General features: G+C 40.5%; 1 protein-coding gene across 9 annotated transcripts in view; it reads right to left on the reverse strand.

Annotated features, from left to right (window-relative positions):
* Window positions 1-19,326, reverse strand: part of Lama2 (laminin subunit alpha 2) — a 586,947-nt gene that overhangs the window by 10,463 nt on the left and 557,158 nt on the right. For all 9 annotated transcript variants that reach the window (XM_087190273.1, XM_087190276.1, XM_087190275.1 and 6 more), the window contains 6 exons: window positions 15,678-15,854; window positions 15,294-15,462; window positions 6,806-6,918; window positions 6,330-6,519; window positions 4,350-4,505; window positions 2,758-2,911 (listed from right to left, as the gene is read on the reverse strand). In XM_087190273.1, coding sequence (XP_087046399.1) covers window positions 2,758-2,911; window positions 4,350-4,505; window positions 6,330-6,519; window positions 6,806-6,918; window positions 15,294-15,462; window positions 15,678-15,854 — 959 coding nt within the window. The remainder of the gene's footprint in view (window positions 1-2,757; window positions 2,912-4,349; window positions 4,506-6,329; window positions 6,520-6,805; window positions 6,919-15,293; window positions 15,463-15,677; window positions 15,855-19,326) is intronic.

Raw genomic sequence — 19,326 nt, forward strand, 5'->3', positions numbered from 1 at the left:
GCTTCACTGCTGAATTCTACAAGACATTTAGAGAAGAATTATTGCCACTACACTTTAAACTTTTCAATGAAATTGAAAGGGAAGCAATGCTTCCAAAGTCATTCCTGGAACCAAGTGTTACTTTGATTCCAAAACCAGGGAAAGACCCAGACAAAAAAGAAAACTACAGGCCAATCTCCCTAATGAACATAGATGCAAAAATCCTCAATAAGATACAGGCAAGCAGAATAGAGAGGGTCATCAAGAAGATCATACATCCTGACCAAGTCGGATTTATCCCAGGTATGCAAGGATGGTTTAGCATACATAAATCAATAAATGTAATACATTATATTAACAGAGAAAAGGACAAAAACCATATGATCATCTCAATAGATGCAGAAAAAGCATTCGACAAAATTCAACATACATTAATGATAAAAACCGTGCAGCAAATTGGAATAGATGGTCTTTATCTCAACTTGATAAAGGCTGTCTATGAAAAGCCAACAGCCAACAGCCAACATCATACTAAATGGTCAAAAACTGAAAACCTTCATGCTAAAATCAGGAACAAGTCAAGGATGTCCACTATCACCACTCCTGTTCAATATAGTTTTGGAAACATTAGCCATAGCAATTAGACAAGAGAAAGAAATAAAAGGAATAAAGATAGGAAAGGAAGAAGTTAAACTGTTATTATTTGCTGATGCTATGATACTCTACATAGAAGACCCTAAAAACTCCACCAAAAGACTTCTAGATTTAATTGACAGATTCAGTAGAGTAGCTGGATACAAGGTCAACACTCAAAAATCAATAGCCTTCTTGTACACAAATAACAGACTCACTGAAAGAGAAATTAGGGAAACAACCCCTTTCACAATAGCATACAAAAAATGAAATATCTAGGAATCAATCTAATGAAGGAAGCAAAAGACCTTTACATTGAGAACTACAGTACTCTGAAAAAAGAGATCGAAGAGGATATAAGAAAATGGAGAGACCTCCCTTGTAGGAAGGACCAATATAGTGAAAATGGCCATACTTCCAAAACTGCTATATAGATTTAATGCAATGCCAATTGAAATTCCAACCATATATTTCACAGAACTGGAGAAAAAAAGCAAAAAATTCATTTGGAACCAGAAGAGACCTAGAATAGCAAACGCAATTCTAGGCAACAGAGACATGGCGGGGGTATCACATTTCCCAACTTGAAACTATACTACAAAGCTACTGTGATAAAAACAGAATGGTACTGGCAAAGAAACAGACATGAGGATCAGTGGAATAGATTAGAAGATGCAGAAAGAACTCCAAACATACTCAGCTACCTCTTCTTTGACAAAGGAGCCAACCATCCTCACTGGAGGAAAGATAGCCTCTTTAATAAATGGTGTTGGAAAAACTGGATCTCAACTTGCCAAAGATTAAAACTAGACCCCTGTCTTTTACCATGCACTAAACTAAAATTGAAGTGGATTAAAGATCTAAATATTAAAACAGAAACACTAAACTTGCTGGGAGATTCATTAGGTAGAACTCTCAAAGACACTGGCATAGGAAAGGACTTTATGAACAAATCCTCAATAACATGACAACTAGCACAAAGAATCAACAACTGGAATCTCATCTTATTAAAAAGCTTCTGCACTTCAAGACAGACTACCAACAGAGCTAAGAGACAACCTACAATGTGGGAAAAAATTTTTACCAGCTTTTCCACAGACAAAGGTCTACTATCTAGAATATATAAAGCACTCAAAAAAGTCAGACCCACCCCAAATATAAAGGCCCAATTCAAAAATGGGCATCTGAAATGAACAGACATTTCTCAGGTAAAGAAGTAAAAGCAGCAAATAAACATATGAAAAAATGTTCAACATCATTGGTCATTTGAGAGATGCAGATGAAAATGCTGAGATTTCATCCCACACCAGAAAGAATGTCTGCTATCATGAAATCAACCAATAACAAATGCTGGCGGGTTTGTGAGGAGAAAGGAACCCTTCTTAATTTTTGGTGGGAGTGCAGACTGGTGCAATCACTGGGGAAATCAATATGGAGATACCTCAAAGAACTAGGATTGGAAGTCCCATTTGACCCAGCTATTCCTCTACTGGGCATCTTCCCAAAAGAATTAAAAGAATCATACCACAGTGATATATGTGCCCCTATGTTTAAAGTGGCACCGTTTGTAATAGCAACATCTTGGAAACAGCCCAATTGTCCATCAACTGGAGACTGGATAAAGAAGATGTGATTTTTTAGTAAAATGGAGCACTACTCAGCCATAAAGAATGAGAAACTGGAGACATTTATAGCTAAGTGGATGCACATTGAGGCCATACTCTTAAGTGAAATAATTAAGACACATATGTGTAAATACTGAATAGTCTCTCTGGTGTTAAAAACTAAAAGTGTAAATAAGAATCAAAATGTATAATTGATATTGTGAAATAGGATGAAAGTGTCTAAAGGAGTAGGGGAAGTGGGAGGTGTAGGGGAAAGGAAAGAAGGGAAAAGAAAAAATATGAGAAAAGGAAAAACATGGAAAACAAGTGTTTGTAAATAGGGAACGGTGGAGGGGGTGAAGGGAGGGCAGGGGAATGGGGAAAAAATAAAAACCAAGATACATCATAAAAAGGTACAAGATCCTAATGATGAATGTAACTGTATTGTGTACCTAAAATGTACCAATAAACTAAATGGAAAAAAAAGAAGTTAGAATGTATGCATAGGTGATATTCAACAGGAGAAAATGAAGAGCCTCACCTGCTTTGGCAAAACCTGTTCCATCAAAGTAGGTTCCTCTCTGAGAATTCAGGAAGCATGTCCCAACATGGAACCTGGAGGTTGGCTGTTCGATATTCACAGGGGCCTCTTCCATGTGCAGATTCCTGATGCAGCCTTCAATGCTGTAGGTCACCTAAATATTTGGTCAGTGGGAACAAATGGCAAGTTCTAGCACAACTTTGCCTTGATGTTCAATTTAATCTTCTGTGGGGTGCTCTATGCATGGAGCCATGAACCAGTTGTCTTAGAGTATCCCTCAAAACTGCCCAGGTCTGTCCTATTAATCTCCAGGCCTCACAGCATGGGCACCAAAACTTCTGTACTTCTCAAGTTGGATCCATCCAGACAGGAACCTGATCATCTGGTTCTTTAAGGATTGCACATTGTCCATTTTGTCCCCATTTGTTTAACAGAATTGTGGGCTCCATACGGGCACCATAAGTTTTGATGAATCTCTTATGTTCCTGATTTCATGTTTCTATTAATAATTTATTAACTTTACATACATTTTGTTCTAATTTATGTTCAATTTCTATTTGAAATGGTAATTAAGGTTGGCTCAGTAGTTCTTCCTTTTAGATATCTAATGAAAGCAGTGGGCTCTTCCCCAGGAAAACACATATACACATAAAACTTCAAAGCTTGCATAACACATGTGGGGCTCAAGGAATTTAGAAGTAATTCAGTCATACTCTGTTCTATTATATTTCATCTGGTTTTAGGAATTCAACTTAATCACATTTCCCAGCATCACTTCAGAGACTCTTGTTTTTGATAGATCTAGGTAGCATATCTCGCCATGAAAAGAAAGTAACTTGGATCATTCACAAGAAAAGCCAAATGCTAAGAATTACAATGACAATGAGACATTCTCCTTCATGAATGAACAAATCTACCTTATCATATGCTCTAATTTGAGAATAGAAATGTAATGTATCACGCTTGTGTCTAGTGCTCCAAAAAGAAGAATTACCTGTGCTTTTCAAAATAACCTCTTTCAAAGCAAACCAGGACATGTAGTCTGACAAATAATTATTTTGTGAATATTGATTTAAAAATTGTGAGGAGTTTAAATTCTGAACCTGAAATTGTGTGTCCTTTAAACCCTGCATCTCTCAGTCATTGCTAACTCTTTAGTCCTGAAACAACACTAGGAATACCAGCTATAGTCCTCATCCTTCTTTCTATATGCTGATACCTTTCCAAGCTCTTTAAATATATCACTTTGTTTAATCTTTATGACAACTCTGTTTGATATTATTTCCTATCTTGCAAAAGAGGGAACTTTATCAAATAAAGATGGAGTAATTCTGTCAAGGTCACACAGTGAATGGTTATGCAGATATTGAGTCCAAGGTTGAATAGCTCCAGGGTCTACCCTTAGAGTTTGACTATGATCTCTCATAATCAGATCTTCCTAGAAAACTTTCTACTGCTTCTCAGAAAAGATGATTTCCCATTTACCTTTAAGTGATTGTGAGCCCATCTGATCTAATAACTCAAAAATACATACACCAATAAATGACTCAGGTAGATATTTAGGCAATGAATCAAAAGAGACAGACACTTACTGGACCAATTCTTCGAGTGGTGTAGTTGACAGGTAACCCACCAACGAACAGCATTCCCACAACATCCAGGATGTCTGCTTTCTTGGGACTGGTGGTTCTGTTGGAGGCATCATCTACATAAAGAATTCCTTCTTGCTTATTTCTCATAATCTTAATCTGCAAAAGGAGGAGAAGTCATTAATTCCAATCTTGAACAAATTTCAAATATGCAGAGGAGAAGATACAAGAACTTTTACGGTATCCCAAAGAATAGTGTAATAACGGATGGGCTAAGACCCTAATAAAAGTGAAAGTAACCTAGTTGGTGCAATATTTCAAACTTCGTGTTTTCCATGACTACCACCTCCAAAAGGATACTTTTTGGGGGGTAGGTTTTAGGTTGAAGTTGCTTCCAGAGGTTGCCATATGTCTCAGGAGAGACCTGTTGTAAGGACATCTGTGGACTGATGGACCGTCCTTGAACAAAGCAGACTGCACAATGCGCTTGCGCGTCTCCTTTTCAAAGTGCTTTATTCTGAGCACAGCTTGCCCTCCAAGCACCATTTCAGCCGCGCTCAGTCCGGCCTTCCTAATTGGCTCTTCTTGCGCAGAACTGGAGGAAGAACAAGGCTCTTTCTGCAGCTGCTGATTAGTTCAAAGCCGGGGAGGAAGGCGGAAACCTGACTGAGGCCGAAATTACGGCAGCAGAGTGAACTATCGTCTGCGACGGAGGGAAAGGAGGAACGAAGACTGGATCTGGTATCAAATCCTTGAGGTTCAATTTAGCAGAAGGAGTGTGAAAGCCTGCGAAATGCTGGAGCCCAACGGTGGTTTAAAAATGAGTCTGGATGGGGATTAGAGTAATTTAACACCTCCCTTTACACATTTCTATTCTGGTTTTGGGAAGTGACTTTTAAAAACCGTCAAAAAAGGCCACTCTTAATTTGGCTAATTATCGTGTTTAGGTTCCCTTTCTTAATATCAGCCTCACGGTGGCCTGACAATCTGTCTTTTACTCAAGTGTCAAATGTATGATCCCATTAGCCAGAAATGAGAGAGAAGAGCCCCTTCACTGGGATCAGCTCTTGCCAGTCAGAACCTCCCAGGTAAACATGGAGATTCGGTTTCTTATCCCAAGATAACAGATGGGTTGACCTGGAGTTTGTATCATATTTTTTTCAGCTTCTGAAAATTAAACATTTTGTTGGTCTACCTAGGGAAACTTTACTTAACAGGCCATCACAGGTGCAGAAACAAATTTTCAGTGTTCGTTTTAATCAGGTAGTATATTATCTGTTTGCAGTCATATCAAACAGGATAGAAAGCTGGCAAATGAGCCTTCTGTGCCCATGTCGTCGCCAGTTCCTGGGTGTAAGGCCAATGTTTTAAAGTTGTTCCAAATGACTGTTGGCAGAAATGGCACCTTGGAGCCCTTTAAACATGATATTGTAGAGATTCCCAGACGATTGGTGTTCAAAGCAATGTGCACAGGGGTGAGAGGTAGGTCTTAGGGCTCATCTTAATCCTGCCAACTTTTACTTTTGCCAAATATTATTTCCTTAAAGAGAGACCAATAGCAGCCTGCATATTGGAACACATAATCTAAGAATAAACAATGTATTTATTTTAAAGAATAAATAAATATAAATTGAATACCAAGAGCCTTATGATTAAGTACTCTGTAGTGTCACCATCCTCACTTGGAGCACTGGAAATGTCTCCCACAGCCTGGCCCTTGTTTGTGGACAGATGTTTGGGAACCACAGCTGTGTCACAATGGCAGAACCCTGTATTACCATGCAAACAGCCACATATACACCAGGCCAGGTCTGATCACATTTTCCAAGGTTGCAGGAGTTGCATATGGTGCTTGCTGTATTTTTAGCCTCTGTCACATTTCGGCAGCTGCAGTGTTAGTGTCTACACCTGCAAAACAGCGCAGACACCAGGGAAGGCACCAGAAGCCCTCCTCAGGGCACTGAGAACAGTGGGGAGACCTACCTTGTGCCACTGGCCATCGTTGATTTTGGTGGGGATCATAGTACTGGTGTCCCCACTCCCCAGGTCATAACGGAAGTAAGGCAGTCCATTTCTCAGCTGAACGGTAGCAAAATCAGCGTGATTGATGCGGGCCATGTAAAAAAGCAAGCCTGATTCTGCTTCAGTTCGCACTTCCAACTCAATTGTGAGGCTATAAAATATAAGCACACAAAGGAAAAGAGGAAAATGAGAGGATTCCTATGCTGATAGACTGATGCCAAATCATGGGTGCATTTTCATGAAGGAAGTAAAAAAATCTGCTCTGACAGGAGGAATCTCCAGAGCTGCTAATTTTTTAAACTGGGCTCTTGAGGGCCAGACAAATATAATTCTATTCTCTACTGTACTCAGTGAATTACAAAAAATAAATAAATAGATCCTTAATGCTCAATATTTCATTTATCCATTCTTATGTAGTATTGTGGAATAGTACATACTGGTTTTTAACTTTGGTGTCATCGAATGCAATTGCAACGTGACTGTTTCTTGAAAGCCCAAACTGCTTGCTCCCCATTAAAAGACCTGGTTCTGATTCCGCAGCACAAGGACCCTGTAAAATACGAAGGAGGGAAAGACAGGAGATTATAGACTCCATTCTTTAAATAGGTAACACTGCTGTTTAATTGTTCCTTATGTATTACCTTAATGCCCTTATATAATCTTAAATTCCTTAAGAATAAAAGCTCTCACATTCATCTCTGTAATCTATAACATAGCAGGTGCTTATTATTAAATGCTTAGTGACTATAAATCAGTTTTCTTATATTACACCCTGGAATTGCTAAATGAGTATGCTCGACAATTTATTGATTAATTCATATTTTCACTATCCTCTAAGGAAAAGCATTATTTATATTTCTGGGAAAACTGCAATTTCTTTTTCACATTTACTTCACTTACAGTTTTAGTCCTGGAAAACTGAACGGGAAAATGACAGGCTAGCCACCTGAATTACAAGAGCAGAGAAAATGAGTTCCTTGCTACCCCCCCATTTCCATCTCCCACAATTACTTTTCCTCTAAAATTATTGGCCCACTAGAAGGTTGCCATGAATTCAGTCTTTCAAGATGGTCTATCTCAACCTACACGTCAGCCCCTTCAGGTCCTCAGCCAGTTGCTAGGCAACCCAGCACCTTTTTTAATGCAACCTACCATATACCATTTCCACTGCTACTATTCAAAGATCAGCTTCCTAGGGTGCTTAAGAGGGACAGCTAGGTACACTGCTGAGCAGTCACTTGCTTTAACACTCTGCTGTCACCATTTTGAAATTCTTAATAATTTTTGATCAGGAGCCCCCTCCTTTTCATTTTCCACTGTGCCCTTCAAATAATGTAGCAAATCCTGCTTCCTTGGACCACATTTGGCAACTGTAATGCACAATTCAACAATCAAGGCACCTTACACAACCAAAGCCACAACTCCTTTTTCTGTTGTTTTCACAAGACAGCTCGATGTACAGGAGGCTTCAGAAGTCATTCAGAATGTGCAGTACATGAGGAAATCAGTAACCTGCATACTCGAAACAACATGTCTGTTTTTAAGGTCTGAGCACAACAGCTCTGGACTGGCCACTGTCCTGGTGAGCACTGACGCAACAGAGGTTCCTTGCAGCCCACAGCTGCTTTTGATGCCAGGGGTTCTTCCCAAGCAGTGAACCTCCACGATGACTCATCAGCAGGCAATCTGCACTTGTGGAAAAGCCTTGCTGTTTTCTCTGGAGCCTAGTCAATTGCAAGACTCTGCCCCAGCAGGTAAAAGGCCAAAAGTATTTTGAAATGGTATGAAATTGGTCTTCACGGAAGTATTTTCCTTCTGTTTCCAGGAGACGGTGAGCTATAAACAGCAGGCTATGGCTGAAATGCCCATAGCTATGCAAAAACCCAGTGAGGAGGCCAGGAGATTGCTTTTCACACCATACCACATCTTTCATACTATCCTACCTACAAAGAGCACAAATGGAAGGGGTTTGGGGGCTTAATGCCTTGTTTAACAATTACGCTCTTAATAGAATCGGGTCCTTTAATCAACCTCTTGAGATATTTTCTATACTGAAGACCTTCACAACAAACACGTGTGGCCTGCAGTCCTCCCCAGAAACCTTTGAGAATCCCTTCTGCTGTGAGTCCACAGGGGCAGAATTTCACTAAAACACCTTTAAACTCTCAGCTCTGAAAACTGAGAAGCTGAAAAGGCCAATGGAGCCCAAAGAATTAGACAACAATAATGCGTAGGCTAAAGGAAAACCACCAGTAGCTTATGTCCCTAGGATTGCTACTACTGGAGCCACTTGTTCATGTACACAAATGTCCATATAAAGTAATATTCTAACATGAGCAACACGAAGTGAGATTCTAATGTGATCTTCTACACGACCAAGGTGACAGCTGTGAAGAGTGGTGTTCCACTGGTGGCACCTGCATGTTTTGGGGAACTTCTGTCTTTGCCTGTGGAAGGGTAGCCCCAAGCCAGGGTCCCTTTGGCTGTTGGTAGATGGGACAGACACTTGCAAACTTGCTTCCGAGCTGAGAGGCGGTTCTTTGTCACATATTTTCAGATTTACTAGAGGAAAAGACCCTGCTTCTGTTATTTTGGGAAAGGCCTTTGATCAGAAAAGGACAGGCGCTTTATCCAGGTCTCCTTCTGAGTCACTACCCAGAACGCCATTCCAAACAGGAAGAAGAGCGCCCCTAGAGGATCTTGCCTCACATTGCAAAGGGCGAGTTGAGGGACGGGCGGAAGCAGAGGCTGCAGACCAGGCGTTGAGCACCGAGAGCGGCCTAGCTTGGAGGAGAGCGGAGACACGGATCGCTCTGCCTCAGGTCAAACGCCACCGTGGCAGATTTACTCTTCTTTAATTACATCCAAACAGGTGCTCGCCATCGCAGATTTGCAGAGGATGGGTATTGTGGGCGCTGCTTCAATAAAGTCTTCCATCGCTGTAACACTGGCAATCGGAAAAGCGCAGAGAAGCGCCGAGGAAGCGGGCTCTCTCCTTGGCTACCTCAGGGTGTAATTGGGAGGTCAGGGTATCCTCAGTCCAGCGGCGTCTCGGCCGGCTGGAAGGAGAAGGGGCCGCATCCGCATCGCCCCGGCCGCCCGTGGCGCCAGCACCCTGCCCGGGCTCCCGCTTCGGCCCCGATGCTCGGAGGAGAAACTGGGCTGGGTCAGAACTCGCTTGCGCTTTGCGGACTGAACCGATCTTGGGAAGGACGTTTCCAACTCGCACGAGGAAGGAAACCCAGCGAAGCACAAGGGTAGGCGGGGAGCGAATTTGAAGACCCGAAGAGCGGCCATTGCGAGGCGATGATGCCTCTTCTCGGCCTAGTGAGCCAGAGGGGTGGCCTTAGGCCTCGATGATTTCCTGTGCTGGTTTGGAAACGCTGATCTCTGAAATGTGTTTAAACAACAACAATAAAAAGAAAAACCAGTCTCAGTAGAGCTCATCAATCTCAGCACGTTACAATTCCGCCACCTAGTGGGGACTCCTGCAATACTACAAGAGCGCGGGAGCTGGAGGACGCTCGGAGCGCTGCAGCTGCCGGCGCTGGACTCTGGGCGAGTCTGGGTAGGCGCAGCTGCCGCTGAGAACTGGACGGGCTGGGGAGATTCGCAAAGAACCGGCTCCCGGAAGATTAAACACCAGTTTCATCCTGTTCGATTTTAGGTGCGAATAAGGCAGTGGTCATTCCTAACTGCTGGTTGGTGACTGACGGGTGGAAACAAGATACTGGATTCAAGGTAGCATAGAATTCACTAATGAGCATCCCTTGGATTTAGATAGGATTTAAATTACATTTATCGAAACTGCCATTGTTGTTCTTGAAAGTACAAATGAAGAATCATCACAAAATTGCATAATTTGTTTTTCTTTCCTGAGTCAATAATCTCCCTAAATTGTGGACAAAAAAAAAAAAAAAATCACATCTGATGCCTATTTGAGATGGCCTTGTTTTTGGCTAAGTGCTAAGTGAGAGAAACTTTTTTTTTGGAGAGAGATACTTTTTACAGCAGTGAGTTCAATGCCCTGAAATGCAGAATTCCCTCCTACTCAAGCTGTTTACTGGGAAATGGATTATGTTAACCCCATGAACATGAGCTCTTTGGGTGGGTATTGGGCATTTTCCTTGATATTTACACATTTAATGTCTGAAGAGAGATTCCTTGAAGTATGGAGAGTGTTTTCCCTTTAAATACACATCAGTATCCAATCAATTTCTCCTTTGGCTTCGACTGTACTTAGCTTTTCATATTGTGGTATTAAAGTTGCTAGAGAAATCCCTTTTTTTTCTTTTTTTGGTACCGGGGATTGAACTCTGGTCCTTGCACTTGCGCAGCAGGTGGAGAGACCACTGAGCCAAATCCCTGGCCCAAGAAATCACTTTTTTGGTTTTATTTTCTCTTCTTTGTTTGCTTCTTTTCCCTCAATTCCCAAAGAGCCCTTATCAGCACAATGCTGATAAGGTTACTCACGTGACTCTTCTTAATTTCCACATTTTAAACTTTGAGGTTCATAGGCCAACTTTTCAATAAGATTCAAGTACAAAAAAACTGTAGCCAGCTCATTGTATACAAATCTACCCAGGCCACACTTGTTATGAGGATTTGGCCTAAACAGGGTGTGTATCTGCAGAGGACTTGCCACATTTTGACACACGGACAGATTTCTGTAATACTGGAAACCCAGATTATTACAGACCTGGGTCTCCATCATCCTAGTATATTTATATTTGTAGAGAAATATCTACAAATATAATACATGGGGTTTTTAGTCTTAACCAGATCTAAATGGGCTAAGAACGAGAGAGAAGCAGAAAGAGATGGCAGTGAGACAGCATGGTTGCAGGGTTCTGTATACAGTCTGTGCTGGTGTAACTCAAGTCACCCAAGGGACTGACTGATCCCTTTGCAGGGAGAGACTTCCTCAGGACCCCCCCCCCGCCCCCTGTAAGCTGCTGGTGGGCTGGGGATGAGGGGTGGAAAGGAGAAAATCAAAGTCACTGGGGAGATTCTGGCTGTCAGCTGTACTAGACAGCAATGGGGCTCATATATGGGACAGTTCCCACCTCCAAAATTCCCTTGAGTCTCAATTCACAAATAATCCTTAAAACTCTAACTTCTGATAAGAAAATGGGAAGACTTGATAATGATGGGAAAGTTGAAATCTGTTGTGGTTGGATCTAAAATGTCCCTCAAAGCCTCTGTTCAAGGTGGGGCCTGGTCTGAAGGGGCGGGTCACTGGGGTCGTGACCTGGAAGGGTGTATTCTTGTCCCCCGCTTCTCCTCTCTGTGTTTCTTGGACACTATGTGGTGGACAGCTTCCCTCTGCCAGTGTTCCCATGAGCCAATCATCTTCTAAAAGCCCCACCTTGGAGTATGAGAATGTTCAGGGACATTTTAGATCTGAACCATAACAAGATCTAATACTCATATCAGGTTAGAGTTTTGAAATGGCTTAAAGATAGGATACTTCCCAACACCCCCTGCTGCTCCCACTCAAAAAGTGTGCAGGGTTAAACTAACTAGTTCACGTAGAAGAAGGCAATGGCCTGTTACTAAGAGCCAGTTATTGTGCTAGGCGATTTGCTCACAAGGTGTAACTTACTTTCTAATATTAAGGGAGATCTTATTAACTTATTTTTCGTTGGGCTAAGTCACCTGCCAGAGTAAATTCAGGTGGGCTGTAGGAGAAAAGTCAGTTGTCAGTTCTCTCTCTCTCTCTCTCTCTCTCTCTCTCTCTCTCTCTCTCTCTCTCTCTTTGGCTAGCAAAGACAATATCTTATTCATCTTTGCACTTATTAGGCTCTTTAAAATAAATATTTGTTATAAGATAAATCACTAAGCCTTTAACTTTTAGTAACCTTTAAAAAGATGACTCATTTTCCTATAAAAAAGACAGAAATAAATAACATCGAAAGAGAAGATATGTATGTGTGTATAGATACATACAGCTCTAAAACTGTAATTCTGACTACAAAAGCCATAAATAACTACAACGTGCAAGACACAGGGAGATAGGTAGAGTTTAGATGTCTGGGTTTCGTGCCAACTCCCATGATGTGTGTAACTGTGGATCATGACGTAAACTTTCTCACGTGTAACTTAAGGCTTGGGCTCTATCAGGTGTTTTCTAGCTATGATGCTTTATAATTCCTTCTAGGCCAAACAGTTGAGCTGCTACTCAGTTCTTGCTTTAATATTGACTGCTAAGTGAAATGGTATGTTTTTGGAAAAGTCAAACCAGGTACCATTGAGACAAAGCAGAAACTGGAATTAGAGCAGAAGGTTCAAGGTTCTCTGAGTTCCAAAGCTCAAAGATAGTAAAAAATTTTGTCGCAGAACAAATGTGATCTTTAGACTCTACAGAAGGATGTGGTTGAGACGCCCTAGAGCAGTTTGCATGGGCTCATAGGAAAGTGAGGTGATCAGTGGAGGCCACCAGGGATCTCCTGTAAAAATCTAAACCAAAGCAACACGTACAGGATGAGAGGTCCGGGTGAGAAAATTCTAGTTTTAATGAAGCTCACAATGTTTTGTTTGATGGAATATGGTGCCAGATTAGGAGTAAGCAGCACAGTGCATCTGTTATAAACATTAAAAATTCTTAGATGCACTCACAAAAGAATGATAAGAGACAAAGAGAGGGAGGGGTCTCAGTGTCACCCCAAACTGGACACTTCATTTTGAGTAGTATAGTCTATCTAGATGTTTTAAGAAATATTCCAAACTTAAGATGTTGATCACTGGGGATATGAGAATTAGAAATTAGGTCATACAAATAATACGCTAATAGCATATTTACCACAGGAACCAGAAGAACTTGGTAGTTTAAAATCTTTGAAAACATTATGCTAGTGAATATGGCTATAGAAACCCATCATTACTGGAAGTGATGGGTTTGCAGCTTGATTCCAGTCTAACGAAAGGCTAACAGCCAGAGCCGCCTGCCCATGGCCCTGGAGAATGCGTGTGAGTGAAGTCTTCAGAGCTTGTCAGTCCTCACCTGTAACCATACAGAAGGAATTCCTGTCCAGGTATAATAAGCTGATTGGACCAGATGATTTCCATGGCTCTTGCCAGTTATGATTTATAGCTAAGTCAGTTGCTTACAAATTTGACTCTATTTCTTCTAGAACTGGTTTTATAAGGAGATATGAGAATCCAAGATCAAAATCATCTATTCATGATTTTATGATATATAAAGGAAAGAGAAGGTGCCTCATGCTGGGGAAGGATCCAGACGGAAGCTACATCATGAAAGAATGGAGGGAACATTTTGAAAGCCACTAGAGAATCTCGGTGATGCCTCGGGAAAAATCACCCAGCATCACTAATGGCCATTGAAGATCACTGTGCATGATCTTAGATATTTTCTTTTGTGAGATGGCACTAATATAAACAATTAATATCTTGTGGAGACCAAATGAAGCAATGGATATAGAATGTTACCAGGATGCAGGACACACACTAATTGCTCAGTAAAAGTAGGTATTTCTCAGAGCGTCTCGGTGGATGTGTTTCTTTCAGTTCTCAAAGAACTTCCACACGTATGATTTTACAGTAACTCTGTGTAGTAGGCAAAAGAGTGAGACCTGCATTTCACAGAGGCTGAAGTGAGGCTTAGAATAAGTGACCAAGTTTGACAACATGCTGAAGCAGTGAATTGTAGATATGATGCTAAGAATATGGTGAAACTGACACTCTTTGATCCATGGTAGTGAGAACCCAAGTTGATGTAACTTTTAGAGAAGGAAGTTTAGATATATATACGGAAAGCCTTAGACCTCCTCATCCTTTGGCTGCATCATTCCTCAGCTAAGAATCTATTTTAAGAAAACAATCAGAAATGACGAAAAAGCTTGATTCATGGAAGTGCTCATCAGAGTATACTTTCTAACAGTGACAAGCTGGATAAGCCCTAAATGGCCCACAATGGGCCGTTCAGAGTAGAATAAATCACAAGAGGAGAATGTCACAGTGGTAACGGGCTGGACCCTGGAGCTGGACCCACTGGATTAAAATTCCTATCTTGACATTTATTCGCTGCGTGGATTGGTTAGTGACTTAAAACAGCTCGTTCTTAGCAAATCAACTACAAGTGGACTCACAACTTGTACTTTACAGAGCTGTCAAGAGTATTATATGTAACTCTGAATGGAAATTGTTTAGCTAGTGCCCGACTCAGTAAATACTTGAAAAAACAGGCCTTATCATCATTAGTGTATACTAATTATGCTGTATATTAAATGCTTGGTCTATGCCAGGTTCTTGGCAAACATTATCTTTTAAAAGTTTTGATAATAGCAATTTGACATATGTGTGATTCATCTCTTCACTTCACAAATGAGGAAATGGAGACCCAGAGTGGCAAATTTACATGGTAGGTAGGTTGGAAAGCCGGGATTTGAAAACAGGTTATATGATGAGAACACAAGTTCTGATATGTATTGTGTATGAGTTTACTGTGTACACACATAATAGAAAATCATATTAGGCATACACCTTTACATGATGCTTAGAAAAAAATTATTTTAACTTTGTATTATTAGTTTTAAAAATTGGGATACAAAGGTTATATGTGGCATGACAGCCATTGTGTAAAATGCAAATGAAAGGGCCTGAAATTGATATGATCGCCTCTGTGTATGGGAATTTAAGTGCCTTTTATTCTTGATTCTAGATATTTCTGTGCTCTGCAACTTTTCAACTTAAGATGTATAATTTTATAAACATAAAAATTAAAGGAGAACTGATGTATAAATACAAGTACTATTGCAAGGAAGATGTGAAGAGATTTTTGTAGACAGGTTATCCTCTCTCCGATTCTGGCAGCAGAGGACACTATATATTAAACATCTGGACAACTTTTCAGAAAGTGACTCAGTGCTGGCTAAAAGTCCAGAGAGTGGGAATGTGACCACTTACGTGCGCCAGCTCAGGGGTGGGTGTAGGGAGCGGCGGGGTGGCCACTGGCTCAGGTGGGATAATGATTTCAGCTGGAATGGCTCCTTCTTCATCCTCCCCAGGTTTCTGATGGGTACAGCGACCAATGTCCGCATTTTTGAAGGATACAGGCTGTGCAAAGTCCATGGGGCTAAACAAATATAATTAAAATGAATTTTTTTCTTATCTTTCTGTTTTCCTTTCTTTACAACTAAGTGACATCCTCCCCGTGTCTCCTTTGAGGTCATTAGTGCAGTATTCCAAGGCTAAACTAAAGATCTTCATGGATTCCTTCCCCTATGGCTCTGCATAATGTAGATGCAAGAGTGAACATCATATTTGAAAAAAAAACATAAAGTCACTTACACAGAGTTAATAACAAGATTCCATACACAGCCTTCAAAAGGAGGGATATTTTGGAGCGAGGAAGGTTGAAATTCAGGTGGAGCACCCCCCACGAAAAGCTTTTTGACTTCAATGGGCTGTTCAACTGTTAGATTTTGCATATGTCTTCGGTTTTCATCAACTTGAACAGTGAAGATGCTGACAAAACATGTAAAAGAAACGAATATAAATCACACAATGTTCAGTACAGTTGGAGATCTCTTTCCTGCACCCCCACCATTGTTTATTCCCATAGCTTTGAGCCCAGACTGGGTGACTGCGGACTCTCATTTCCCAGAAATTTTGTGCCACGCGTCTCTTATGAACTCTGCCTGCAATTTTGCCAAGACCAGACAACAGTGCAGCAGCAACATGAGTCTCGGGCGAAGTTGATAGCAGTGGTCTTCGGCCCCACACGTGAGCTGGGAGAGCCCGCTTCTGTGCTGCGTGCCGATGTCTAACTGCTGGAGGATCAGTGGGTTTAGCACGGCACGGGGTCACATTTTGTTTGTCTCTTTATTTCTCGGTTTGTGCAAGCTATTATCTTCTTGCTAGGGGACAAACTGTACTCCTGAGAGCTCAGACTGCAGGAATGAAGAGCAAACACGTGCATGGTGTTTTATACAGAGCGTAGCTGCCGGGTTTTGAATAGAAGAGGCGACCAAGGACACCATGCTAATTGTTCCTTGCAATGATTTTCCTTAGTGGCTGTTTCATTAATTTCCGTAATTTGCTTATGAGAGATAACACACACTACCAATTAAGAACCTCATGCTATTTATTCACAACAATCTTTGGTTCCCGGAGCAAAGAATCAAAAGACAACATTCAGAAGATGAAAATGGCTGAAGGCATTTTCTCTTTTTTAATGCAAGCCTGTTTTGTGCTAAGTCCCAACAGGCATCGTGATGCCATTAGTCATAAGCATTACTCACTAGCCCCGGGATTATAAGTGGATTACTGAAAACTCACTTTCTATTTGAAGAGAAAACCAAAGTACTTGGGGTGGAAAGCTCAGTCTTACTTAACATGTCATCTTACTTGATTTTATAAGAAAAAGAAAACCCACACATATGACTGCAAACGATGAACTAAGAAAACAGTGCTATGAATTACCACTGAACTATGAATCCACTTTGGTACTATTCAAAAGCAAGAAAATAGAACAAAGGTGGATTTTATAATGGCTCAAAATGTCACTCTTCAAGGGGTGTAGAGGGGCCAGCCAGATTTAGTTTCAAAGGGAAAATAGAGAGAAGTGACTTTCTTTTTCAAGCGGGCTCTAAAAAAGAACGCATTGGCAAAGACCAAGAGGTTCAACTTCATTGCCAAGAGGGTTGGTGGCTTGAGACTTCTAGAAAACCGCTCGCTGCTGGGTATGAGTGACTCACTGAGAACCCCGTCCCACACCTTTTCTTCTTGGATTTGATGCAACCTCTTAGGAACATGATGAAATAGTGTTCCCAAGGATTTCAAGGAAAGGTTCATGCCACTCTTTTTTTCTTTTTCTTTTTCGGTACTGGAGATCAAACTCAGGACCTTGCGCTTCCCAGGCAGGTGAGGCGCCACTGAGCTAAATCGCTGGCCCTTTGTGCCACTATTAAAGATTGTCTTTCTACTGAATTCAGGGTTTGCCCAAGGCTGTCTTCCTTAATAAAAGCACTGCCAGACTACTACACCCGAATCCCACTTGCATTTTACATTCTGGAAACATCGCATCCTAACAATTTACTTAGTTCTTTGGTAGAGAAGGATATTACTAACATGTCCATAATAATTCTGGTGTTTCAATTTTCAATTTTATTTAATGATGTTTTCTGCTGAGGAACAACTTTGTGCAAAATACCATTTTAAACATTGCATTACCTATCCATATTGTGAGAGATCAGCTGCATTTGTTCTTTCTTTTACAATTTCAGTGGTTGATCCTCAGAATTTCATAATTAAATGTTTTATTACTTACATTCTGTTTCTTATGTGTTTGACATATTGGTCCAAGATGTTTTCAAGCCACCACCAATTGGCATGGATATGTGGAAGAACATATTAAAAGAAGTGCCTTGACATTTGTAATTTACACAAAAAATATAATTCAAAATTTTGATTGAACACATTTTGGTTGTTAAGCAAGCAAATGTTTGGATTGCAGAGTCCAAATCATGATCTCATTCTGGAAATCCTAAATTCCTTCTGAAACATTTCATGAAACTTTGTGGTCCTTAGCCCAATTCTAGAACACATGAGACTCAACTCCATTCCTCCTAAGAAGTTGCCTACACAGCTATTTCAGGCCTTTGAGATTTAATATTTTTGTCCCTAGAACTATTACCCACTGGGACCACTCCAGGGGAAGGGACACATGGCAAAGCAGTTATGACAGGGAGGGGTCATCAGAGTATCCAGAAATTAGATGACAAAGTGACTGACGTAAGATTTTTCCAGAGGAAGGGATGGAAAAAGAAAAAGATCGAGGAAGGAAGAGTAAAAAGAGGCAAAGCAGGGAGAGAAAAGGTCAATACTGAAAATGTTGCCCCACAATTGGTAAAATTCCAATTATTTTACAAGGTGGTATTAAAATTACCATTTTATTCAGGACTTTAGGAAAAGAAATGATGACTGCCGATGATAGTCTGAATAGTGCTTGGTGAAATTAAATGTTTCTAAACTAGTAATAGTTCCTCATCATCAACATGGAATCCTATGAATCTTTAAGGTCACAAAAAAGGTACAAATAAATAGTTGGCCAAGCATGGATGGAAGTATTTATATGTAGCTGGGTTTGTAACCTATTGTGTTGTTTCCAGTATGTGATTTGGGGCAAGTTAGTTAATACTTTCTCATCATTGTTGAAAGGATATTAATATACTTCTAGCATACATTTAAAACAGTTAAAAGATTGTCTATATTTGATCCAGACCATATGACAGAATTGGCATGTGAAGCACCGATTTGTTTCTGAGTGAAGTTTATGTGGTCATTTGTGATTTCCAGTTAATCACTACTTCTATAGAATAGGAGACGATTACATTTTGACCTCAGAGCTCTAAAGAAGATGTTAGGATGGCAAATGTGTCCTTGTTTGCCACAGAGTTCAGTGACTACACTCTAATATGTCCAATACATTATCCTGTAATTAACAGTGAATGGCAAAACTGTTTGTTTGTGTGGCCAATTAACCGAATGACCAGTTTTCAGGGATGTACTTTACAGCAAGTTTAATCAAATAAAGGTTGGATTTATGGTCAACATCTGTGAAGCTGGCATAATAAAATGCCCTTCCTGAAGAAGCACCTGTTAAAAGGACACCTTAGTACAACATCATAATACATTTAGGAATTTCAAAAATTCTTTGGTCAATGACATTTCTCAAATATGCATTTGCCTATTTTAAATTCTTTACTTAAAAAAAAATCTTTCCCATAATAAGAAGGATTAAAGTGTGGCAAAGGGCCTAAAATCTAGTCTAGAAGACATGTAAAATTGGTATTCCGAAGCACTCTTTAAGTTTCAAATGAGAAAATCCAGTCTTCCCTTTTCCCTAGAAATCATGACTATGATATCTGGGTATTAGGTTAGCAAAAGTTCTGAGTTTGTCCAAATATCGATCTGTCATTTATCTTAATCATGGTTT

The sequence above is a fragment of the Heterocephalus glaber genome, unplaced genomic scaffold (genome assembly GCF_053883595.1).
Source record: "Heterocephalus glaber isolate CG9 unplaced genomic scaffold, H.glaber_assembly_v1.0 deba00001550, whole genome shotgun sequence".
Classification (NCBI taxonomy): Eukaryota; Metazoa; Chordata; class Mammalia; order Rodentia; family Bathyergidae; genus Heterocephalus; species Heterocephalus glaber.